Source organism: Trachemys scripta, chromosome 4, assembly GCF_013100865.1.
Source record: "Trachemys scripta elegans isolate TJP31775 chromosome 4, CAS_Tse_1.0, whole genome shotgun sequence".
Lineage (NCBI taxonomy): Eukaryota > Metazoa > Chordata > Testudines > Emydidae > Trachemys > Trachemys scripta.
The window spans coordinates 18323552-18349974 of NC_048301.1; the positions used below are offsets into that span (position 1 = coordinate 18323552).

The following is a 26423-nucleotide window of genomic DNA, read 5'->3' on the forward strand; positions in this document are numbered from 1 at the left end:
GGTAGTTGCTGGAAAATGTCCAGATGGTGGGCGCTGCTAAGATACCGTGGCAAGGGCAGGTGCTGAGAGCCTGCCAGAGGGCAGGTGCTCTCATGATGCTGGTGCTGGGCTCCGGGAGACCTGTTATCCTTTGTGTAGGGCAGCGGTTCTCAAACTTTAGCAACCTGAGGACCCCCATTTTGATTTTAAAATTTTCAGGGACCCCCCAAGCCACCCTGCTCAGCAAGGCCGTCCCTAAGGGGGTGCAGGCCCAGGGACAAATCAGCATAGGCGTGGGAACTACGGGTACGGGGGGTGTTGCAGCGCACCCCAGGGGGCCGGCTGCCGGCCCTGTGCACCCAGAGTCCCAGCTGCCAGCCCCACGCCTGGGGCTTTTCTCCCAGCCTCAGCTGGGGGAGCGGGCTGGACAGGGGTGAGGGTGCTGGCTTTCAGCACCCCCACTATTAAAAATGTTCCAGTGCCACTGCAAATCAGCCCCCGCCAGTTTGAGGCCCCAGCTCTGCATTGGTGGCTGGGCCGGCGGGATGGATCCAGCCTGGTGCGGGGCCGCCTGCTGCTGCTGGCAGTTGCCGGCAGCTATTGTGGGGCTATTGTTGGCTGTAGTGCCACGGCAGCTCAGGGTTCCGGCCGGGGGACTCGCTGCACTGGGTCTTCCGGGACTGACCGCTCCGGCCAATTGCACTGGCCTGGAGCAGTTGCCCCGATTCACCCTACCCAAGGGATGGCTCTGCCGCTCCGCCCCAGGCCCCGCCTCTACTCCACCGCTTCCCCCAATGCCCCACCCCCACCCCACCTCTTCCTGCCCCCTGCGGGAGGGGGTGCGGGCTCTGGGTTGGGGTGTGAGAGGGCGTGAGAGGTGCAGGTTCCAGCTGGGCAGCATTTACCTCGGGCGGCTCACGAAAGCAACCAGGAATTCCTCTGGCAGCGGCTCCTAGACGAGGGGGCCGGGAAGTCTCCGTGCGCTGCCCCAGCCTGCAGGCACCACCCCCGCAGCTCCCATTGGCCTCAGTTCCCGGCCAATGGGAGCTGCACAGTTGGTGCTCGGGGCAGGGGCAATGCGCGGAGACCCCCTGCCCCCTCCAAGGGTCACAGGGATGCGCCGGCTGCTTCCGGGAGCGGCGCAGAGTCAGGGCAGGCAGGGAGCCTGCCTTAGCCCTGCTACACCACTGGACTTTTAGCGCCTAAAATCTCCCGGTTCGGCGTTAGTAGCCTCCAGGAGATAGAGCCCGATTCTGGGAGACTCCCGGCGAAAACGGGAGGATTGGCAAACCTATCTGATCAGCGGGGCCGGCAGCCCCAGACATCATTCCGTCCCCTCCCCCGAGTGTGTCCCGTCCCCACTCCGCTCCATCCACACCAGTGCCTCCAGCATGCCGGGGAACATCCCTGAGAGGGAGGGGAAAGAGTTGAGTAAGGGAGGGGAAGGAGTTGATCATTGGGGCCCACGGACCCCTTGGGGTACCCTCGGGGTCCCCAGGAGTCCACAAACCCCAGTTTGAGAAACGTTGGGGCAAGGGGGTTCATACTATGTCACACTGCAGAACGTATCTTAGTAAGGGAATTTCCCAGTTGCTTTGTTAACCTTTCAACTCAATTGCACTGCCACCCCCCTTCCATTAACACTTCCCCCACACCTCTGAAGTGCAAACATGTGACAACCCAAAGGCAACTACAATGACTGATAACAGGGAAGGAGAAGAGTATTTATGTATTTGTTGCCCTCTAACTATAATAGGTAACTGTCTCTTAATAAAAGGAAATCACGCTTCTGGCTCCCACTCTTTCCTGACGAACTTCCAGTCTAAACAGACAGGTCGGAGAACAGGTGGAAGGAATGAGGTGGCATTAGCCCCATTTTACAGATGGGGAATTGAGGCACAGTGAGATTAAGTGACTTGGTCAAGGTCACACAAAAAGTCTGTGGCAGAGCCAGAAACTGAATTCAGATCTCCTGGGTTTCAGTCCAGCGCCTTAACTACCAGGGCACCCTTTCCTTCCCTCTGCTCCATCATTCCTCAAATCACTCCTTCAAATGCCCACTGCCCTTTACACATGAAGTTTTCTTAAAGACAAATGTGCTTCTGCAGATATACAATTAATCACAGCACATCTGTCAGTGCAGCTGTCATAGTTATCACCACTCCTGTATTTTCCTCCCTGACCTCATACGGCCCAATCATTTAAACCAACAGCAACATAAAATAAACTCACAGGCTGGGTCACAGAGAAGTTTTATGACCTAGTTATAAACCCCTATGAGCCACGGAGTTACAGGAGTGCAAATGGGACCGCTAAAGTAAACAGGAGGGTATAGACAAGCATGTATTTTAGATTTGCTGCTAGAGCAGGAAGAGAAGCAGCCAAAACACAATGGGCCCTCAATAGAAAATGGGAGCTGGATCAGGCCCTAAAACCAGAACTGTGTTTAACTGGGGGAGGGGGAGAACGAACGGATAAAGAAAAAGGAGTGATAGAATTTCAGTTGAAGGAGTAAACATACAACCAGCTCATGTCATTATATAATGCAAGGATCCTCCAAGTAAGGAGGAAAGGACTATGTATGTCACTAACACTTGGCAGCATGAGAGGCTGTACTGTGTCACTCCACAGCTCACTGGTGCCCCTAGAGAGTATACTTTATTCTCTAACTACATTCTCTTACAATGCTGGATTCTCTCTCCCCAGGCTCCCTCCTTCCAGCTTGGTTTGAACTCTGAGGTAACGCAGGAGATCAGTTTTCCTAGAACGGCTTGGCACTGTGATTCCAGCTCACCTGGCTATCTCGGCTATCTCGGCTGTTTGTGCACTGAAGTGGAAGGGGTCAGGTTCATCGTAGTCTTCGTCGTCATCCGTTTCTCTCCCGCTGTGCTTCTGGCGGCTCAGCCCAGAACTGTGCGGCCTAGATGTCTGCGTGGCTGTTGAAGTATGGGAGCGTTTGTGTTTAGGGGAGCTGTGATTTGAGCCATACTCCTCCTCTGAAGTAGAAGTGTAATCTGAACCCTGCTGTCTCCGCCTTGAAGCTTACAAAAAATGAATTGGTTTCAGATGAAGAAGAAGAGAAGAGATTTCAGTCTAACTACAGCGGGCAAAACAAGGAGTAGTACAAACTAGCCCACAAACACAGAGAAAGGCCCGGAGAGTTTCTGTGCATCTTTTCAGTTAAAGGGAACTTTGGTAGAGCTTATTTAAAAACGGCTCACTATTTTAATGGATCGGCCACAAGCTATATGAATTTGAAGTTATACATTCCAGTGGAAAAGCATATTGACTGTATTATCAACTAAACATACTCTATTATTGTCCGACTTGATTTGCCATACACAGAAGCTCCATCTATAAGTAATACACAAGTTAGATTCCTAGAAGTCCCCAGGGCCCAATTTTCAAGTGTGCCAAGCACCTTAAAGGTGAGCTGGAAGTAAAAAAAAAAAAAAGGGGGGGGGGGGAGGGGGCGGGGGGAGGAATTAAATGAAGCATAGATTTTCACGCTCCGTTTTATTTGTGAAAATCTGCATTCCCTTTTAACAGGATTTCAAACGCCTCAGAAAAGTATTCAAATGAGTACTTAGGGCTTGCTCCAAAGTCTCCTAAAGTCAATGAGAGTCTTTTCCTTCATTTCCCTGGGCTCTGAAGCAGGTCCTTAAGCACTTAGGGTAGGTCTACACTTACCCGGTAGTTCGGTGGCAAGCAAATCGAACTTCTGGGTTCGACTTATCGAGTCTTGTCTGGACGAGAAGTCGAACCCGGAAGTGCTCGCCGTCGACTGCGGTACTCCAGCTCGGCGAGAGGAGTAGGCGAAGTCGACGAGGGAGCCTGCCTGCCGCGTCTGGACCGAGGTAAGTTCGAACTAAGGTACTTCGAACTTTAGCTACGTTATTCACGTAGCTGAAGTTGCGTACCTTAGTTCGAATTGCGGGGTTAGTGTAGACCTGCCCTTAGATACCCATTTTTAGGCATCTACGTATCAACATTAGGCCAACTCAGTGCCTACATTTGAAACTTGGGCTCCCAATATTTGTTTGTTTAATATCCCATTATATTACTTAATAATTAATAGTTTCACCTCTTATGTTCTGCCATGATAATCTATAGAAGACAGAATTAGCCACTTAATTTAAAACTAAAGTATGACCTGAATACACTTAAAAGCTTCACTGTGTTACCAAGGTTATCACAATACTAAACCACAACAATCAAATAAAGCCAATGACAGAAGTAATGGACATAGGTGGTATCAGACAAATGAAAATATTGCATTTGGCATATAAAATGTGGAGAGCAACTGTCTATAGACATGCAGTTACCCCTTAACTATGAACAGAACACTGCTAGACACATTACTAGTTTGGTTACAACTTTCTAAGAGCCTTGGCTCATGACAAAGTTACCAGAAAAATGAATCTGTTCGTAATTCAGCTGAGAGAGTGTTTAAAAAATACCTAAAAAGCCATTCAACTTTCAGAATCAAGAGGTTACTCTTGCATTCAGTGGACATTTCAAAATTAAGGGCTTGATCCACCACACACCTTGGTTAGTGTAAATCAGAATTAAGTCCACTGAAGCCAATGACATCACGCTGCATAAATCCAACATAAGTGAGACAAATCTGGCCCCGAGCTTTCAAAACATTCTGATAATATCCTGACATCTCAGTACAATTGCTTAAGGGTACGTCCTGGATCGGCGTCTAGACGCGATAAATCGATCCACGAACACACTCCCCGTCGACTCCGGAACTCCACCAGGGCGAGAGGCGGAAGTGGAGTCGACGGGGGGGAGCCACGAGGATGCGAGGTAAGTCAATCTAAGATACGTCGACTTCAGCTACGCTATTCTCGTAGCTGAAGTTGCGTATCTTAGACTGACTGACTGACTGACTGACACACACACACACACACAGTGTAGACCGGCCCTAAGATAACCTGACAACATCTTGGCATCTCATGTCTCATGGCCATGTATTCATTCAGTTTCTCTATTGGTAGGATTACGTTTTCACTAGTATGGATGGAGGTAATGGCTCTTAGCTAACTATTTTAAGAAATCCTTGAATAAGGCAGCTAGATCTACCTCACTGCTCTCTCCCAGTCCTCACATCACCCAGAATCTCTGGTTCCAGTGTCAAAGCACATCACTTTCAAATTGTGACTGTATCATGTTAAAAAACACCTTGATACCACAGTGAAACATTTAAGCTTATTCAAGTTTATTTTTTGCTCTTATAAGGGGGTACTAGCTGTTTGTTCATTAGTACAGGAACACGTATCAAACACTATCTACAGTACGACAAAGCATATTAAAGTACCCCAGTCTATGTAGAACTTGTGCAAGGTCCAGAATTCTATCAAGGAATTAGAAGATTAGTATTTTAATAGAAAATGATTTAACAGAAAGAATTATAATTCTCTGCTGTAATTCTACACAAGAAATATGTTAGTGTGTTGTAACAAAGTACTGGAAGCCAAAAACCAATTCATTTAGAACAAGAACTGGGCATGAATTTGTTTTAACATTCAAAGTCTGTGGTCCAGTGTAGGGGAAGCACCTATCTGGAAAACTCTGAAATGTAAGGCTGGAAGGGACCTCAAGAGGTCATCTGGTCCAACCCCCTGCGCTTTGGATTTGTCAATATTCTAACACAAGAGAATGTAAATAGGAGCACCGTCTCAGAAAATACAAGGGAAATATTGTACATATTCCCTTAGCTTCTTCATACTCTATGCTGATTTCTTTGCATCTCAGTGTGTAAAAAAAACCCCAACAAAATAAAAGGAGATTAGATCATTTAAAAAGTCAAAATTAAAACAACAACAGCAGTGAATAACAACTCCAGCATGCAATAGGAAGCACAGTGAAGACACCGGGGTAAATCGACCTAAGCTATGTCGACTCCAGCTATGTTATTCAAGTCGACTTAGATCGACTTACCCTGGTAGTGAAGACAAGCCCTAAAGGCCTTTGACGCAAGTTACAAAAAACAGATGGGCTGAAACTAGCCACTGTCCCAACAGCCCCAGTGAAACTCAGCAAGCCACAGAATTCCTCACCCTCTTCATTCCCCTCCTTCTCTAAAAGCCCAGGTGAATTGATATGACTTGCTGCATGGTTGACACACAGTCAACCTGTGGAACTCCTTGCCATAGGATGTTGTGAAGGCCAAGACCATAACTGGGTTCAAAAAAGAAATAGATACATTCATGGAGAATAGGTCCATTAATAGCTATTAGCCAGGATGGGCAGGAATGATGTCCCTAGCCTCTGTTTGCCAGAAGCTGGGAATGAGCGACAGGGGATGGATCACTTGATAATTACCTGTTCTGTTTATTCCTTCTGGGGCACCTGGGATGGCCACTGTCGGAAGACAGGATACTGAGCTAGATGGACCTTTGGTCTGACCCAGTAGGGCCATTCTTACGTTATTATGCCCTCAGGCCAAGGAACCAGGGTATCAGACCAAATGATGTTCAGAACCATCTCTGATTACTGTGAAGTATCTGTCATATGCATCTTCCCCATCTATTAATTTAAGTATAGTTCAAACATAACTGTTAATGTTCAGGACACGGTTCACAAATAGCCAATGGCGCTGCACAGGTAGGCAGCCAAATAATCTGCACCATATTCCTCAATGAGAGATTTAAGTATGCAGCTCCTGTAAGTATGGCACATTTTGGAGGCTGCATGCCAAACATAAAAAGGGGCAGAGGCAATCTCCCCCCATGGGCTATCAGAGTTCAACGCCAATTGTCCAATCATCCAATGTTTTGAATTTGCTGCAAGCAGCAGAGCTGCTTCCAAATTATTTGCTCACTTGCTTATTCCTTGTTTTGCCTTCTCTAATGCCTTCAGATTTACTACTCTGACCTCAAACCATCATTGACACAGTTATAAATTCTCTGTTGGGCCAACGCGCACGTTTTCTGGTTCTTCAAAACCATGTGACACTGGAAAGTGGAGAAGTTCTATCTTTGTGAATAGGGCCAAGATCTTCACGTGAGGAGTGATTTTGGGTGCCCAACTCGAGACACTCGGACTTTTAGAAAGTGCTGAATACCCACCTTCTGAAAGTCAGCCGCTATGAAAGCATCTCAGGTTGGGCACGCAATAACTGAGGCACTCAAAAAAATCACTAATCACTTATGAAATCCTTCTGGTTGATCAAACAATCTCAGTTGGGTCTATGTGCTATTTCTATACCTTGACGTGTCAAGTTGTGTTGTTCATGAATTGCACCAACATGCTTATTTGTGCCCACTCCTCCCTTTGTCCCTCTTCCTTGATCCCTTTCCTCTCTTCCTCCTCATGGCACACCCACCGCCATGCTTTTGGTGTTCCTAGGAGAACTACACCTGGAGCCCACAGAGAGTCTATATATGATAAAAGAGCGGGACTAAGGAGAAACATAAAACGTAAGCACTTACTGGAGGTGGATGAATACCTGACACTGCTAGAACGAGTTCTACTGAAAGGTTGCTTTGTAGTAGCAGCAGCTGCAGTTTTTCTAGCTGCAGTTCTAGCCTCTGACACAGGTGGCTTCCGATTTGCATAATACGACTCCACACTGCGTCCCGAAAACCCAGTTCTTGGCTGCGTGGTTTCAGAGTCGCTTGGCACCGTAAACGAACCTGCCCGTTTCCTTGGCATGGCAAGGATGTCAAGCCTGGACAGCTTTTTAGACTCCGCGGATTGTTTAGAAGACGCAGTTGTGGCTTCGAGGTTGGAGGTGGTTTTCTCGGTGTCGGCACATTCATTATCTGATGCATCTCCCAACCGGGCGCGACGGAGTTTTGAGGCCCTCGTGGGCCTGGGGGTCAATAAACTGTTGGACCTGGTGAGAACTTGCTGGATTTTTTGCACAGTGGCAGTCACTTTGCCGCGCTCCTCTTTCACAGCCTGAGTAAAAGGTTTCCTTCTGGGGACGGATTTTGACACAGAATGCTCGTGATCAGAGGAGGCCGTTTCAGATCCTGGGAAGTAAGGAAGACTAGAGCTTCTTTCGTCGTCCGTAAAATCCAGTGACCCACGAGCCCCAGCACTACGCTTGATTTGGAAACGTTTGGCGGTTTCTCCTCTGTTTCCTGCCTCGGGCGGAAGCATCCTGCGTTTTTCTGACAGCCTTTCGCGAGCGCTGGGCTGGCTGCACTGGTCCTGGATAGAGGGAGTGGAGGAGGATTTCTCTTTCTGCAAGCTGCTCGGAACTTGGCATTTCGGTGTGCTGCTTGGGACGTTTTTACCGCTAACCAAGCTGACCGTGCTTGCCGTGTCCACATCAGAGTCCCCAGATAAGGAGTCTTCTAGCTGCCCGGGAATAGTTTCTGAAAGGTCCAACTGGTGGTTTTGACAGAGTATTTTGGCTTCCAGTGCTGCCAAAGCAGTTTCAGTGTCTTTAAGGATAAGATGAGTGTCTTGATTATAGTCCATACGACTTGATCGTGCAACATCTAAATCTTTAAGCAGAGGGTGACTTGAAATATGAGGAAGTTTATTCTGAGGAACAACGCCGCTTGATTTATCTTTGGTAAAACTTTCCTGCCTAATGAAGGAGGATATTTCTTTTGTGGCTATGTTTTCTTGCTCTTGAGAAAGATTCTGATGAAGGGAAATCACCATTTGCCCCGATGCGCTAACGTACGTGCTGTTAACGTCTTTGACCACTGGCTTTCCAGAAGCTGCTGCACTGAGTGACTTGACAGGAAATTCTTGATCCTTGCATTCTTTGTCTGCTCGAGAATGAGACGTACTTAGAGAAAGCTTGGAGGGAATCCCAACTTCATTAGTGTCATCACCAATGTAGAAGGACGTAGATACTGGCTCACTTACAGCTGTGATACTTGAAACCCCTGGTGCTGCCGGCTGTCGGACCTCAGGTTTTAAGTCTTCCCCGCTTCGTCGTTCTTGCTCAGGCATTTTACTGTTTTCTTTGCATTTCTTTCCTTTTTCCAAACCAAAGCCATCGTCGGACTTGCTGGCATCACTCAGGCTATCAGGATCCAAGTCCTCTTGGATGAACAATCGGGTGCTGGGATCAGCACAGGTTTCTTTACCCTGTTCCTTTACAACATTTCTCTTGGATACTTCAGGATACGAGTCTTGACAAATTAAAACTGTGGGTGTTGGGCTGTCAGATTTATCACTCGGTGGGAGCTGGGGAAGAAGCCTTCTTGTTCTTGAGGGCACAATGGTCTCTGGTTCTCCCAGTTTATGAGCTGTGCTACTTTCTAAGAAAGATTAAGAGACACCCATTAAATGCTGTTTACATGCTGAACTAGAACATTGCATTTATTCACCAGGGGCTTGAGCCTGCAAGGCGCAGATCCAGAAAGGCAATTAAGTACGTGCTTAATTTTAAGCACTGACATCAATAGGTCCCATACACATGCTTAAAGCTAAGCATTTGCTTAAGTCCCAGGCTGGATCAAGGCCAGAGTGCTCATCACCTTGCAGGATCAAGGCCTAAATCTGATTTAATAACCTTGACATTCAAACATCCCAGCCGTGTAAGCACTCTTGTCACAGTTATATAAATCTAAAAGACCATACAAATATACAAGAGACCCTGAAACTATATCTTCTTCCTGCCAAAGGGAACGGGGAAAAGCTGTCACCCATGTAGCCATATGTTTGGACCAGAGATGCAACATTTTAAGAAATGTGCTAGATGATATAGCTTACTTCACTAAAGAGATGCCACTTTCCACTTGTACCGACTTTAGCAGATTGTATTCCACATCAAAGTCTCCATATAGAAATCCTCCTGTTTAAACAGGAGTAGGAATTAGAAGCCAATGATATTCTACGTGTTATTAAGGACACACTTTACTAGAAGAGTTATTATTTCACCCCATGTCACAGCTCAGGATTTCATATCTTCCGGCATTTTTCATTTAAATAATACATGGCTTGTAACTTGATTGGCATTGCAAGATAAAACACCCAATTGTCCAGGAGAATTCAAGTACAATGTGCCACATTATGGAAATAATCTCTGGAACAAAACAATTGCTTTCTGCAGCCTTTTAGCTGTTGGAGCGAGGACATATGGCTCCTTATCTAGAGAGAGGGGGCATGGTTGTCTTCTGGATTACAACATTTCCTACTCTCTCTGACTCCCATTCTCAACATCAAGTCTGAGGGCCCTTTCCGTTTTTTAGCTCCCATCTCTGACATGATTCTAAGACTTCATTTTGTTTTTTCTTCTCTTGTACTTCGTTTTATGCATCAGGCTTCTTACAATCACTTCAAATACTGCTACCTAGTTCTTCCAAACCCAAGGACAGTCAGATATGCTCAGCACAGCTTGAGAATATGGGAGAAGTGCAACAAAACCACAGCTAAAGAGGGCTGGTCAGTACTAGCTTTCATTAATGTCTTGCAAAGGAAAAATTGAGGTTCTGCCTTTCCTTTTTAATGAAGTATAAACAATTCCTGATGGATGGTTATTTCCAATCCTGCCCCCTTAAGTGTTATTGTTCCCTATGCCACCTTAAGAAACATCAGGAATGTCAAGTATGGTCTTCACTTTTCTTGTTGGAGAACTTGGATGACTCAAATGTGTACTGGGCGCCTTCATAACCCTTAACTGAAGGGATGAGGCAGCTAATCCTAAACAAAGAAAGATTTCTTTCCGAATACTTCAGTTAGAACAGACAGTAAGCTGTAAGAAAATTTAAGAGCATTTTAAGCTCTTTATGTCCATCAGAAAGCAACAAAAAGGAGCATAAGCACATCTTCCCCCCCAACACACACTTTTCATGTCACTTTTAAATAACTGTCCAGCATCCTGAAGATGGCATCAGTACAGTACTTACCTGTATGGCCCTCAGATAATAATCCCTGCTGTTGACCATCACAAAGCCCTGAGTCTGTGTAGCTGTCAGCAAGACTTGCCCACCTAGAGACCCATTTCTGACCACCATGAGATGCTGGAGGCACCTATAAAAAGACAAATGGAATGTTATACAATTTTTTAACCTAAGTCTTGTCACAAAACCCCTCTGTGACACCCTGTACCCACATGACACTCTGTAACCCATGTTCACCCCTTTATATGATTATGATATATTCTGTACCAAGCATGCTTTGTGAGGTATCATTTGAAAACTCATAATCTGCTGAACATGACTGTCCTGTTAAAATGTGTATAACACTATGTGTAAAATTATGAGATTTTGCTATATGATTGTTACTGAAATATATTGTAGTTCTGGGTAATGCCAACAAACCCATTTTTCAGAGGCAAAGACACGCTGGCAACCTCAGACAGGTACCAACAAAGTCAAGTGAGTTATCACTTACTTAAGCAGCCATTCTTCAGCAACGGGGAAGTGTAAACAAGAAATTTACATATCCTCCCAGCTATGATACGAATCTCATGTACAGAGGAGACTGTTTGTCTACACCCCGGTAGGGCGATAATCCTCAGAGAGAGGAGGAGGATATAAAAATAAAGGACAGCGACCTCCACAGGACACCTCTCTCCTCCTTCCATTTCTCTGCTTATGGCAGCAACAACTCTCAAAGAACTGAACAAGGGACGGAATGGTCCCAGGCTGGAAAGGGACGCAGCCTGTGAAATGTATTGCAGCTCATGGTGAGGCAAACCTTTTGCTTTTAAGCCTATTAGTCTGATAAAGTTTAGGAATTAGCTTGCGTGTTTAACCTTTTGTTTCTTTGGTAACCAATGCTGACTTTTATGCCTTACCATTTATGATCACTTAAAATCTATCTTTCTCTAGTTAATAAACTTCTTGTATTGTTTTATCTAAACCAGTGTGTTTGATTGAAGTGTTTAAGAAATCTCTACTAGGTCAACGGGGCTGCTGCATATTCATTACCCGCTGTTGGAATGACAGACTATATATGAGCTTGTACTGAACAGTACAAGATGCACATTTCTAGGGGACAAGGCTGGGATTCAGGGATACGCGGGTGTCGCCCTGTATGTAATTTATGGATGGCTGGGCATAGCATTCATGTACTCAGCTGGGAGTGACTTTACTTGCTAGGGGCGGTGCGTGAACAGAGCCCGCAGAGGTTTGCTATTCAGCAGCAAAGCAGTGTTAAAGGCATCCCAGTCTGAAGAGCTGAAGGGACACAGCAGTTCAGGTTGCACCCTAGGGAATGTCACACCCCCCTGAGAGCCTGTTGCACACACAGACTGGTCTCCCAAAGGTGAAATTGAATCAATACATTCCCACCTAGGTAGAAAAGCACATAAGTCATCCCTGTTCCCTGTACCTGCATCTCAGCCTGGGACCCACAAATGGGTTTTGAAGGGAATGCCTGGAGCAAAAGTGTCTTCTGACTGGTGCCATTTTCGGTGATTAGATGCTGGTGAGAGCTTGAATCTTCCTTTTCGCCTTTTATAACAGGTCTGTAGGCTGAAGATAATCTGGAAAACTCTGGAGATTCAAACACGCCAAAAACCTAAAAAAGAGTGTGGTTGGGGAGAGGAGAGATTAAAACAACGTAACCATGAAAGCCAAATCCAAAAAATGCTAATCACACTGAAACGGGGGTCCCAAATGGTCAGATACAAACCAATTTGTATATACCATGTAAATTATTCTATTCGCCACTCTTCAAAAAAATCAGGGTAAGAATCAAGTCACCTGACTCCCAAACTAACCATGAGACTATCCTTCTCCTTAGTGCAAAGATCTATTAATTGGAGTATTTTTATACTGTTGCATTATGATTGTTTATATATCAGGGTCAAGGCCCCATTGAGCTTGCAATCTAGTTTAAGGGCTTATTTTTTACAGGGAAATAGCCCAGAAGCGATATAGCAGAATAGCTATTCCGCACTAGCTTTTTGTGTGGACACTCTTATTACTCTTTGGAAGTGGATTAAACTAATCCCCAAAGAGGCACTCAGTGCGGAATAAAAGTGTCCACATGGGGCGCTAGTGCAGAATAGCTCCTATGCTTTACATTCACATCCTCACTTATTTCACACGAGCTTTCCCCTGTAGACAAGCCCTAAAACAACATGCAGCGAGTGGGTGTAACAAACCATCGGAAGGAGTGGAGGAGGAGGATGAATGTGGAGTAGCAGAGATAAGATCACATGGGTACATAGGCCAGCAAGCGCAGAGCTTCACAGCCTGACTCAATTACTTTACTTTACCCTTTGCCTACATTTCTGTTATTTTTCCCGTGCCTGTTTTACTTGAACCTCTGCCTGCTTCCTCTGTTGTTAAACCTGGAAATAGGCCACGCTTTACAAAATAACTGTTTGTGTTTGGGGTGGTTGGGTTTTTTTTTAAGTTATCATTCATTTTATATTTTTAAAATTAAAACAGATACAACCATTTCTATGACCAACCCCACCCGGACACTCCCTTCCCTACAGCAATTAGTTGCCGTCTGCCTGGACAAGTCCCCTTTAACAAAACCAAACCACCCCCAACTAGGAGTTGGGGATGTCACTGGGGCTCCTGAGATAAAGAAAATCTGTCCTCCGTTTCAGCTTCTTTTGGCCTGCCAGGCAGAGTATACGTGCCCCATATATTATTAACAGCAGGGCTGGAGGAGGTGGGGTAAAGGGTATGATGCATAGTTAGATCCTGAACTTGCAAAGACTTGTGCATTCGAGCAGTCCCGTTGTGTAAAGTTACTCATTTGTACAAAACTTTGCAGAATCGACCCCTTCATAATTTTGAGCATCATGTTGCTTTTTGCTGGTACATTGGCAAGGCCATTCTTGTACCTTTCATGTAAATCCTGTTTGGACACAAAGATGTGAGTTGCGATAAGGTCCCCCTGCTCCTTTTCAGATGGGTTTTTAATGGATATTTTACCACCATTTATGGTGCCTGTGGTGAATGTGTGATAGGATCCCCTCTGTGCCGGATCCACAGAAGACAGGAATCCCTTAGAGCTCCCATCCAGCTCACACCCTTTAGCTGAAGCCATCGCAGCTCATATTTTTGGCTCAAGGGGTACGTCTACACTGCAAGCGGCAGCGTCTCAGAGCCCAGGTCTACAGACAAGGCTACAGTGCTCAAATTCAGCCTGGGGAGGGGGAAAAGGGGGGGCTGTTTTGGCGCTCTAGCACAAGCCCATGGGCCCGAGTCTGTAGATCTGGGCTCTGAGACTAGCTGCCGCAGGCTGCCACTTTGCAGCGTAGACGAACCCTAGAGGTCCCTGGGTCAACCCCTGGTTTGTCGGCCAACCGTGATCACGTTTATAAGAGGTGTTCCCTGGAGTGATTTTACCTGATCTATCATTTTCCGAGCTTCTTCTACTTCTTTATCTTGGGACTCTGTCTCAATGGTGTATGTGCCCGTTTCACTTAAACTATCCTCCTCATCGTGCTTCCGAGCCTTGACCAATTTTGGGTCGGTAGGTGGTGCGGTGGCAGGGTCTGGTGCAGACGATATTACTACCCGGGGAGCCACTGGCATCTGCAGAGGTGCTGGCTTCTCAGCGCTGAGCTTTCCAGCTTGAGAGTTCTCCCTTAGATACTCAGCAGCAAAATCCTGAGCAATTTTAGACTTCCTCCCAATGCTGCCGTAGTTCTTTGCAGACGGCCTTGAAGCAGGGGATGACGAAGAGCTGATCCGATCTTCTGTCTTCTCTCTCTTAAAGGAGCTGGATCTCTGTGTCCCCGAGGAGTTGCTGGCTGGCTTGCCTGCCTGGGCAGCCAGATGAGGAGGTGGCACTGGGCTACCAAGCTTCTCAGCAGGCATGGCAGCTTTGCGCTTTTCCACCTTGGTTTTCGGCACGGGATCCGTGTCGCTCTGGGAGGAGTGTGCGCTGTGCGTGAAAGACTGTGACCTCTTTTTACGAGGCGTGTCATCATCAAAGAACTCGATGACGAAGGCCTGCTGGTTATGCAGCATTTCGTGGGGGTCGCGCCTGATCTGGCGCTGAAGCCTGGCTTGTTCAGCTGCATGGTCATTGCTGGTGGTCTCCTTTTCTGCTGTGGGTGCAACGGGGTCTTCAGAATCGCTCTGCGTCCCATCTTCATGTCTGTTACCTGAAAACGTTCACATGCAATTTATTCCTACACTAACATTTCACTGTAACCCTAGTAACCACCTCCCAGCACGGTCAATCCTGGATTTTTCTCTTTGTAAAGGAATAGTTCATACTGGGCACGCTGCAAAAGACACCTGGTTTGATCTGGTGTTTAGAGAGAGCTGAGTGTTTGCGTCCCAGAATGATGAAAGGGTGGGAAGTAGGGGGAGGGGTTGTAGGGAGCTGGCTGATGGAATTCCTTTTTAAATACGGCTGGGGTTTTGGTTTTGTTGTTATTGTAAAATTAATTATGTATCAGGGCATCTAAAGCTTTTTATGTGCATCTTTTTTATTATTTAAATCAAAATAAATACAGTAATTATTTTACCATTCTGTGCAATTTCACTAGTCTCAAAGATTATCTTGTTATGCATCATTTGTTGCGGAACAAAAATTACCCTGCAGAGCAGGGGAAACAAAACAAAACAAAAGCCCTGTAGATTGCATTCCATGGACTCAAACCAAGATGATGAAAGAGCAGCAGGCTGACGGAATTTATAGCTAAAGCGCCCCTGAACTTCTATTTTCTCTCCCCCTTAGGAGTTGCAGGATTTTCAGTTTTATCTTAAGGATTAAGGTCATAAAATTCCCAAAAGTTATGTATACGGCTTCCACATCATTTCTTCACCCTCCTGGCAAAGGTTAACTTGGTTATTTTATGGAAGGTTCTTACTTATTAAGCTCTGTTTTGCACCAAAAGTAGTAACATTTTTAGTACAGAATCTCTGTAACATTTAATATCTCCCCTGCCCACCCAACGTTTAACCAAGAAAGAATCCCAGGTATCCAGGCTGTGGGTGACTTGCCCAAGGACTTACAGCAAGTCATCAGGAGAACTGGGGAAAGACCTCTGTACGCTAGACCGTACACATGCGTGGTAAGAAGAGATAGAGGTTTAACACCATGCAGTTGAAAGGAAAACTGCACCTGTTTTGCAAATCTAAGTGGCCCAACCACACCGGTAAAGAGCATCATGATTTAACACTAAATCCTTAATGTAGCCTTTCAAAGATCTCACTAGCTCCTTCCTCAAGAAAAAGGCTGAGCAATTAAATGGACCTTGTATTGTGCCCTGAAGGTCAGTAAACTTGGTCTCTGTTGGATCGAGGTGAGCAGCAAGTTCTCAAGTTAAGGGCTGGGAACCCTGCTCTCAACGTTAAAATCTTGGGACTGTGAGAAGAAGTTCCGTGGATGATTTCAGATGTTATGACAGCACAGTAAGATTCAGTAAGAGACTACATCTTTCCTCTGGTGGCCAGGACCCAAACCACAGAGTATTTACATCCTGATGTCAAGACACCTGAATTGTTCCCAGAAGCAAAGAAGCAGACAGTGCAGACCTCAGAAAACTGGTGTAAAATGTTCCTTGGGGCCAACAATGCTAATTAAGGGGATGGCCAACTGTAGCTTACAAGTGTTCTTCAAAGACAGCCCCACGTAGGAACATGTTACACAGTAAACCAATCTGGAGGTCAAAAAGGCGTGGATAAACGTTGCAAAGTTCTCATCAGAGAATCCTCTGCCTACATACAGATGGATATATACACTAACTAGGTATTTGATGAAAAGGAGACAATTACGTGCATCATCCGCATATTGAAACGTCACATTATCTCACTCTCTCTCCCCCCAACCTCATGTAGACACTGAGCGGGGAGACACACACAGCTGTACAGAACACCATATGGGAAAATCCTAGGGGCAGATGAGCAAATGCCTGCCACCAGCCCCTGGCATCTCTCTGAAAAGGAAGAGCACTATTCCAGTGCATTCCCATACACTACAGCCGAGGTTCACATCCGAGACAACAAAACGCAGTCGCATAGGGTATGTCTACACTGCAGTTAGAAACTCGTGGCTGGCCCATGCCAGCTGACTCGGGCTAAGGGGCTGTTTAATCATGGTGTAGATGTTCGAGCTCGGCCTGCAGCCCGATCTCTGGGACCACCCACCTCTGAGGGTCCCAGAGCTCGGCTGCAGGCTGAGCCCGAACGTCTACAACACAATTAAACAGCCCCTTAGCCCGATCCAGCTGTGAGTGTTTAATTGCAGTGTAGACATACCCCTGAAGACACCAGAGCTCCTTTCCTATACTACCTTCTCAAACACTACATACCATGGCAGATTACGTCAAAGGTAAGCAAGACTGTCAACATCAGGAGATGGTTTCTTGGACAAGGGCCTAGTGACTTCTCCTTTGAGGGAAGCTGGTATCTTGCCATCCCGTAAAGGTCCATTAACCTCAGCCATTGGTGGACCTGATAGCCCCCCTCCTTGACTTTATCAGGCAGGAGGATTACAAACTGTAGCTCCTCCGGCAGTTGCAAGGCCTCCATGAGCAAACTGGTGGAAATTCACAAGATGTTGCCTTTTCCCCATTTGACAATGAACTGGCCTGATAGAGGCGGCCAAACTAGCTCAGGTCAAATAGATCGTGGGGGGAATTTTCAAAGGCACAGATGAACATTAGATGCCCGACTGCCAGTAGCAGTGGGACACCAAACTATTTTGGGCCTTTGAAAATCTTCCCCTCCTTGTCTGCAAGAGATGACAGAAAACCTCTCATGGTGACAGACTCTTCCCAAAGGCAGGTGACCTGGATTCACCTGGAACAGTTAAATAGTGGGAGGGGGGGGTCCAGATACATTTTGGTTAAGGAAAAGAAACCTCTCTCACAGCCATGGTACAGAATTTCAATAACCTCTGTCCCCACTCCTCAGACTCTGCCCCTGGAGCTCTAGCCCCCACCCCACTGTCTTGGGATTGTGACTGTCCACTGTATAGCAAGGTCAAGGGCAATTAGCTACATTTGAAAGCAAATGTCATTCCTACCATGACAGGAGGCCAAGAGAATAGATTAACTAACTTAAACCTGTTTCTAACCTGCCTTAACGGCATGAAGAAAAACTCTGTTTGAGATGAATATGTCTGACGATCTGCTGTGATAAAGCTGGGTGGGAACCGGGTTAGAGCATTCCACTGCCAGCATCACAAGTGGCATCCATGTTCAGCAGGTGGGCTATCAGCCAGCTGAACTAGGCTTAGAAGTGTCGATAGTGATTATAAAAATACCTGTCACAGAGAAGTGGTTCTTACCCTGCGAATTTTGTGCTGAGAAAAAGGGCAACATTTCCCCCCCGCCCCTATTTATGCTGTACTTGGAAGGCAAGCACACAGACTAGCCAGCATGAAAAACAACAGCTTACCTTTCAATGTCCTCACATGAACCGGAAGGTCACTCTTTGTACTGTACACATCGTCTCCTGGAGACTGCCTTCTCATCAAACTTGGGTCATTCTGAACCAGCCAATCAGCCACCTTGCTCTCCGCTGACATCATCTCTGTGTGACCCGCATCCTTACTGAAAGGTCTTCTCTGTCTGAGTGAAAACTTAGTTACATGATCTTTTATCTTTATTTTACCAGGGGTACAGTCATCAAATTCAATGGTAAAAGAGGCATGGCTTTGCACAACCGGTGGCACCACGGCATCGATGTCCTTCGTTGGGATTTCATGGACCTGTGTTTCAGGAGATTTTGCCGGCTGTTGGAATTCCTTCGTTGGGATTTCAAAATAACTAGGTTCTCTTCTGAATGCATACACAGACTGTTCCTGGGAGTCTCGATAAGCAATAACATTACCATTGATCTCCCCTTCATGCTGGGATATCTCCTTCGTTCTTTCTACAGATACAAAAATATGGAAGAACACACCTTACAGGCACCACATCAATGTTAGATTAAAAGCTTAAATTACTATACATGGTAACTGTATAGTTTGATTGTTTATATACCACCCTCATTGCTGTAGGACCTGAGAACCTCAATAAGCAACGTGACTAACATCTGTTATGTGGGGTTTGTTCTCTCTCTCCCCAGAAGAAGAATTGTGTCTGCAGAGCAACGTTTATTTGGGTAGGTTTTTTGTTTTATTTTGGGAGGTTGTTGGGTTGGCTCCCCCTGAATTTGTAGGTTGCTCTGTGTTTATGTTAGAGAAGGCAGGATAATGAAGTGGACCTTGAACATGGAGCAGAAAGTGGTGGGGTTTGGGGTGGTCCTTAGGTTCCTGTGCAACTTCATCCCACAGTTAATAACTACAGCCAAGTTTATTCTTCAGTGTAATTTCTTAAGCCCTGATCCTGCATGACCACATCAGCCTCTACTTAACTTTAGACACACGAGTGATTTCCATAGGACTACCTGTGAATATGAAGCTAGGATCAGAGCTTGATTTCATAATGTATTAGTGTCCTCCATGGTGTTAACAGAAATCAAGCAGGCCCGTTGGGGTGGTGTTCTTGGTATTTATTTATTTGGATTTAAAAGTGTATTACCAAAGCAACTTTCACTATTTATCATTTCACACAATGTCAAGCAAACACACGTTATTTTATTTCCCCTTATTCCCATTTTGTTTTGAACAAAAATATTACAACTGAATGCAAATTTAAAGAGTACACGGAATTTTAGTCACTAGATTTCTGAAAGAGTGTTGTGCAGCAGGAAATAAAAAGAATCAGTTTTCCCCAAAAGACCATCTCCATTACCTGAATAATGTTCTTCTTGCCTTCTGTCCTCCTGCCTTTCTAGTTTGTTATTTGCATCATCTTCTCCCCACCATGAAGGCTGACCATACAGGGGTGTGCGATAAGGAGCTGTCTCTGGGAAGGGAAAGCAAGGAGTTACCATGACTGCAAATATCAGTGGGCGTTGGCTATCAGATTCATAAAGGCAACAGAGTACAGTCTGCTAATAGGGAGGTGCAAGTGGACTGACGGACTCTCAATGGACTTTCTTATACTCAAGCAATTTTCCAGCATTTCACTACAAAATATTGTTGGCTCAAACTGCCAGTGTCTCCTCCCAATTTAGTTCAGACCCCAAGTTTTGGTGGGTGAGGGGAGCAGGGCGAAAGAAAGAAAGAAGGGGCAAAAAAAAGGAGAGAAATTGCAATGAAGACTGTCTGTTTTCTTTTGGATTTTAAGTATGCCCTGCTGTGCTGCAAACCCGAACAGTAGCATTATATTATTGCTGAGAAACCAAAGAGTGACTCTACCATAATTCATTGTCCCAGCTGAGCAAAACGCAAAAAGCAAAATAAATGTGAAAAAAGTGAAATTTAAATTCTTCCAGACATGGACGTCTTAAAGGAGGATTTAACTGTGTCTCTTTAAACTTACAGTTCCCAATCCTGCAGTTCTATTGGATGCAAACCTCCAGGTGAAAATCATGGGAGCTTTGTCCTTGATGGATTGCAGAACTGGACTCAGTATGGAAATACAAAGTAGTAAAGGTGAAGGGAGGTATAAATAAGAGGAAGTCTGCTGTAAAAGCCAAATCCTGCCTACAACCCCAATCCTGAATAACACCAACAGGCTGGCAATCTGTTATGGTGATTTTTCACTGCAGAGTTAAGTGAGCTGCATTCAAGTTACTTCTCTTGCATTAGCTCAGCATGAGAGAGAACAGCCACGCTGCGAAACGACGCTCATGCTGCTGCAAGGTCCTGCATCTACGCCGGTGCTACCAGGGCACATCTCACGGTTCCTAGTGCTGGGATACGCTGAGCCTCATTACAAATCCTTTCTTAGTGTCCCGTGGGAGACTCTCTCTCCTCGCTAGGCACATGGGTGGAAGTGGTGTTAGCTCTTGACATGTAAACCAGTTTCGGCTGGGCACGCTCCAGATTTTGGTCAGCGACCTTCATTCCAACCCCTGGCAAGCAGGGATCCTACCCTGAGCAATGACCTGTGCTGAATGTTGGTGCTGATCCAAACCACGCAACGTTTATATTGGAAAGAAGAGACTGATACAGCGCAGGGGTGGGAAGAAATCCTTTGCCCCATTACTTCCCCAAGACTAGAGCGAGAGGCAGTAGATCCTCTGTGTGGCCACCATGCTATCTTCAGCCCACAAAGCCACAGAAAGTAACCAAAGGCAACTCAGGCCTGGTCTACACTTAGGGGTGGATTGATCTAAGATACGCAACTTCAGCTACGAGACTAGCGTATCTGAAGTCGACACATCTTAGATCGACTTACTTCGCATCCTCGCGGCGCGGGATCGACGGCCGCCGCTTCCCCGTCGACTCCGCTTCCACCTCTTGCCCTGGTGGAGTTCTGGAGTCGACAGGGAGTGCGTTCGGGGATCGATCTATTGCGTCTAGATGAGACGCAATACATCGATCCCCGATAGATCGATCACTACCCGCCGATCCAGCAGGTAGTGTAGACATACCCTCAGACGCACTATGGGCTGAGCACACTATACACCAAACTTCATTCCCTCACTCACTATCCAATGAAATGGATTAGCATTTATGAATTACAGAAGATGACTCTCAGGTTGATACATAAGGATGAATTTCAGGTTGATACATAAATATTGTCATGAGCAAATATGCACAACCTTGTTATGAGCCTGCAGAATGATTAATTGCCTCTCTAACCACGGCCCCCATTGCACTGGCCATCTGCCCTCCTGCCACACACATGCACACACAAAAGAGAGAGATGGTCCCTGCCCCAAAGAGTGAAAGAAACCTAGAGTTCTAGAGTTGCTGGATAACACCATGTAATCCATATGGTGCAAAGTACAACTCACACAACTCATACAGTTGCTTGGTAGCCACTTAGCCTTGATCCTACAGTAACCTCTACTCAGGCAGACGTCTCCTGTACTGGGATTCAATGAAGCGCTATGCGATTTCAGGGATTCACTCAAACAGATCTCAGTGCAATGTTAGGTCTTTGTTATGAGAAAATGATGGCTAATGGAACTGATCAAAAAGTTTCATTCAAAAACACTGTCCCCATGAAATCTGGTCACATGGGGAAAAAACTCAAACATTTGCATGAACATAACCAGACTTTTCTAGAAATGTTCTATATCCCCCCGCCCCCACGGGAAACGGTTACCATTTATTGTTTATCACTCGTTTTCTGGAAGGTGTCTTGGCAATGCCAGTTTTGATTGGTCAGCTGAATCACATGGTGCGAATTCCCCACTAAAGTTAATTAAGATCAGGGTCCTAGGATGGGTCTTAGGTATTCAGGGCATTTCTTCACATATGTTTGTGAAACATTTAACTGATCCTGATTAGGGCCTCTGGATGCTACTGTAATGTAAAGAGTAAAGATTATAACCCCTCCCCCCCCCCCCCCCCCCGCTTGCCTGAGACAAGGTTTTCTTTGCTTATTTAAAGAGGCAAGTAAAATAGCTTTCATTTGTCATTCTCAGCATGGTGGGGACCAAGAGTGGATGGCACACTTGGGCTAGCAGATGTTCATAGCAATTTCGCAAGCATGCATATCTGTACTCTTGAGCCCCTCATACCTATGCATTAGATGCCTCCAGCAATGGCAGCTATCAGCATGTCCATTATTGGACCTATTTTAAAACCTGTCTTCTTCTATGGCATCATATTCAAGTTACGGCTGCCTAGACAGCGGTTACTTGACTTGTGCTTTAAAACCACACACTGAGCTGTTGAAAAGAATCGTCAGACTGCCCCTGCACCGATCTATCTTGCCAGCTTAGTGTGGAAAGGGTGGAAATTAGTTCTTATTGCTATGGCAGCAATAGGATATACAGTTAAAAAGTATGTCTGAAGGAAGAGTTAACCCCTCCCCCAAACCGAACAACCACCACTTGGAATATTTTAGAAGAAATCCGATTGAGAAACTAATAAATCCGGAATGCTGGCATTGAAAATGACAGTCCAAATATAGTAATTTTGTTTTAAAAAATACAGCATTTACTGACCACAGGCCCTTCCCAAGGGCTTTTCTTCATGTATGGAAATTATAAACAGATTGTCTCTCATAGGACTACAGATCAAGTGAGGTTGAAAACTTATTTTATGTACTTTCACCGCACAGCGTTTAAAAGAAAGCTACATTCACAGTGCTCCTGTGGCCTTTTAAAATTCAAAGGAGGAAGATTTCTCATCATGAATAAATTGTAATTGCTAAGCGATAGGTATCACAAGTAGGGACTGGCAAACCATTTCAAAAAAGGAGTAAGAACTGACCAAAACCTTTAAGAACATAAGAACGGCCATACTGGGTTAGACCAGGGGTCTATGTAGCTCAGTAACCTGTCTTCCGACAGTAGCTGATGCCAGGTGCTTCGGAGGAAATGAACAGAACAGGTAATCATCAAGTGATCCATCCTGTGTTGCCCATTCTGGCAAACAGAGGCTAGGGACACTTCAGAGCATAGTTTTCAATCTCTGCCCATCCTGGCTAATAGCCATTGATGGACCTATCTTCCAAGAACTTATCTAGTTATTTTTTGAACCCAGTTATAAGTCTTGGCCTTCACAACATTCTCCGGCAAAGAGTTTCACAAGTTGATTGTGTGCTGTGTGAAGAAATATTTCCTTTTGTTTGTTTTAAACCTGTTGCCTATTAATTTCATTTGGTGACCCCTAGTTCTTGTGTGATGAGCAGGAATAAATAACACTTTCTTATTTACTTAGTCCACACCAGTCATGATTTTATAGACCTCTATCATATCCCCCTTAGTTGTCTCTTAGCTCTGACAGAATTGCAGGGTCTCAATGTGTGGATGAGACAATGTTGTATGGAGCAGGGGTTCGGATTTATTATGAACTGGGGAACCTTTTGGGAAAGAGGGAGCCTATACAGGAAGGATGGGCTCCAGCCAAACCAAAATGGAACCGGATTTCTATCACATAAAAATTAAAAAGGTCATACAGCAGTTTTTAAACTAAGGGCTGGAGGAAGGCCGACAGGTGAAGAGGAGCATGTGGTTCGGACAGGGACATCCCTTAGGGGAGGATTTGGTTGAAACTATAGTAAAGAACAGAATTATCAGACACATCGATTAACGTGATCTATTGGCGAAGGGTCAATGTGGCTTTTGTAAAGAGAAATCATGCCTCATCAATCTACTAGAATTCTTTGACGGGTGAACAAGTATGTGGACAAGGGGGATCCAGTGGATATAGAGTGATGTGCTGGCTGCCGCTTCCCGCAGCCCGCATTGGCCTAGCACAGCGAACCGCGGCCAGTGGGAGTTGCGATCGGCCTAACCTGCGGACACTGCAGGTAAACAAACCGGCCCAGCCAGCCAGCGATTTCCCTGATGGGCCGCATGCCAAAGGTTGCTGATCCCTGTTCTAAACTATATTTCACTGGATTTAATACTTGATCTTGTCACGCATGCTTAACCTGGGCCATTTCAGAAAGCCTTTGACAGAGTCCCTCACAAAAGGCTCTTAAGGAAAGTAAGCAGTCATGGGATAAGAGGGAAGGTCCTCTCATGGATCAGTAACTGGTTAAAAGACAGGAAGCAAAGGGTAGGAATAAAGGGTCAGTTTTTAAACTGGAGAGAGGTAAAATAGTGGTGTCCCCCTTGGGTCTGTACAAGGACAAGTACTGTTCAACATATTCATATATGATCCGGAAAAAGGTGTAAACAGTGAGATGGCAAAATTTGCAGATGATACAAAACTACTCAAGGTAGTTAAGTCCAAAGCAGACTGCAGAGAGTTAGAAAGGGATCTCACAAAACTGGTGGACCGGGCAACAAAATGGAAGATGAAATTCAATGTTGATAAATGCAAAGGGGGGAGGGATAGCTCAGTGGTTTGAGCATTGGCCTGCTAAACCCAGCATTGTGAGTTCAATCCTTGAGGGGGCCACTGAAGGATCTGGGGCAAAATCAATACTTGGTCCTGCTAGTGAAGGCAGGGGGCTGGACTTGATGACCTTTCAAGGTCCCTTCCAGTTCTAGGAGATAAATAAATTAATGGAGATATCCTATTTATAAAATAATGCACATTGGAAAACATAATCCCAACCATATATACAAAATGATGGGGTCTAATTTATCTGTTACCACTCAAGAAAGGGATCTAAGAGTCACTCTGGATAGTTCTCTGAAAACATCCACTCAATGTGCAGTGGCAGTCAAAAAAGCTGAAAGAATGTTAGGAACCATGAGGAAAGGGATAGACAATACAGAAAATATCATTGTGCCACTATTTTCATGGTATGCTCACATCATGGTATGCTCACATCTTGAATACTGTGTGCAGTTCTGGTTGCCCCATCTCAAAAAAGATACATTAGAATTGGAAAAGGTACAGAGCAGGGCAACAAAAATGATTACGGATATGGAACAGCTTGCATGTTAGGAGAGATTAAAAAGCCTGGGATTTTTCAGCTTGGAAAAGAGATGGCTTTTAAGGGGGGGATATGATAGATATCTGAATGGTGTGGAGAAAGTGACTAGGGAAGTGTTATTTACTCTTTCACATAACACAAAAATCAGCGGTCACCCAATGAAATGAATAGGCAGCAGGTTTAAAACAAACAAAAGGAAGTACTTCTTCACATAACACACAGTCAACTGTGAAACTCACTGCCAGGAGATGTTGTGAAGGCCAAAACTATAAGAGGGTTCAAAAAAGAATTAGAGAAGTTCCTGGAGGATAGGTCCATCAATAGCTATTAGTCAAGGTGGTCAGGAATGCAACCCCACGTTCTGAGAGTCACTAAACCTCTGATCGCCGGAAGCTGGGAATGGGCGACAGGGGATGGATCACTTGATGATTGCCTGTTCGGTTCATTCCCTCTGAAGCAGCTGGCATTGGCCACTGTCGTAAGAGAGGATACTAGGCTAGATGGACCATTAGTCTGATCCAGTATGGCCGTTCATATGTATCTGTGAAGACAGAATGAAAAGTGGGGGGAAAAAGCCAAAAAACAAAACAAAAATTGACTAGCGGGATCCTCAGCCCCTCTTTCCAGCTGCTTTATGCTGCTCCAGCAGCCCTAGAGGGGCAGCTGGGTATTCCCCTTGGGTAGGGAATCCACAGCTAGAAGGGGAGGGGGAGGTGACTGCATTTCTCTCTTTTGATGTCTGGCTAAAATATTGTAGGAACCATTAACTTTCCATCACATTTTAGCTTCTAAATTAAACCCGATTTTAAATAAGCAATTATATTACGTGAGTGGAGCTTGCTAACTTTCAACTCTAACCCAAAGGGCCAGATCCGCAGCTGATGTAAATCTGCATAGATCCACTGACTTCAGCAGAGCTACGCTGGTTTACACCAACTGAGGATCTGGCCCCAAAAGGAGAATTTCTTACATTCTGTGGGGAATTATGGATTATAGGATTTTGCCCGCCCTCTTATACACACCAACCACCTTAGACATAAATCGCCTTAAACCCACAGCTTTTCGGCTTTTTTTCCCCCACAGGGCTGTTGGGAAATGCACAGAAACATGGGAACCGCCCAAACTGCTGGTGCCATGAGGAGCATAAATGAAAAGTAACTACTCAGTCATTTAAATCATATACAGTCAGTCTAATTGATAGCAGCTCATTACCACCCCTCCCAACGTCATGCCAATCTGTCCAGAT

The 26423-nt window shown here is 45.4% G+C and overlaps 1 protein-coding gene across 2 annotated transcripts in view; it reads right to left on the minus strand.

Annotated features, from left to right (window-relative positions):
* CEP170B (centrosomal protein 170B) overlaps positions 1-26423 on the minus strand; it is an 88504-nt gene that overhangs the window by 21698 nt on the left and 40383 nt on the right. For both annotated transcript variants that reach the window (XM_034768012.1, XM_034768011.1), the window contains exons 7-13: positions 19571-19684; positions 18231-18707; positions 14220-14983; positions 12238-12426; positions 10809-10932; positions 7422-9218; positions 2774-3020 (exon numbers count right to left, since the gene is read on the minus strand). In XM_034768012.1, coding sequence (XP_034623903.1) covers positions 2774-3020; positions 7422-9218; positions 10809-10932; positions 12238-12426; positions 14220-14983; positions 18231-18707; positions 19571-19684 — 3712 coding nt within the window. The remainder of the gene's footprint in view (positions 1-2773; positions 3021-7421; positions 9219-10808; positions 10933-12237; positions 12427-14219; positions 14984-18230; positions 18708-19570; positions 19685-26423) is intronic.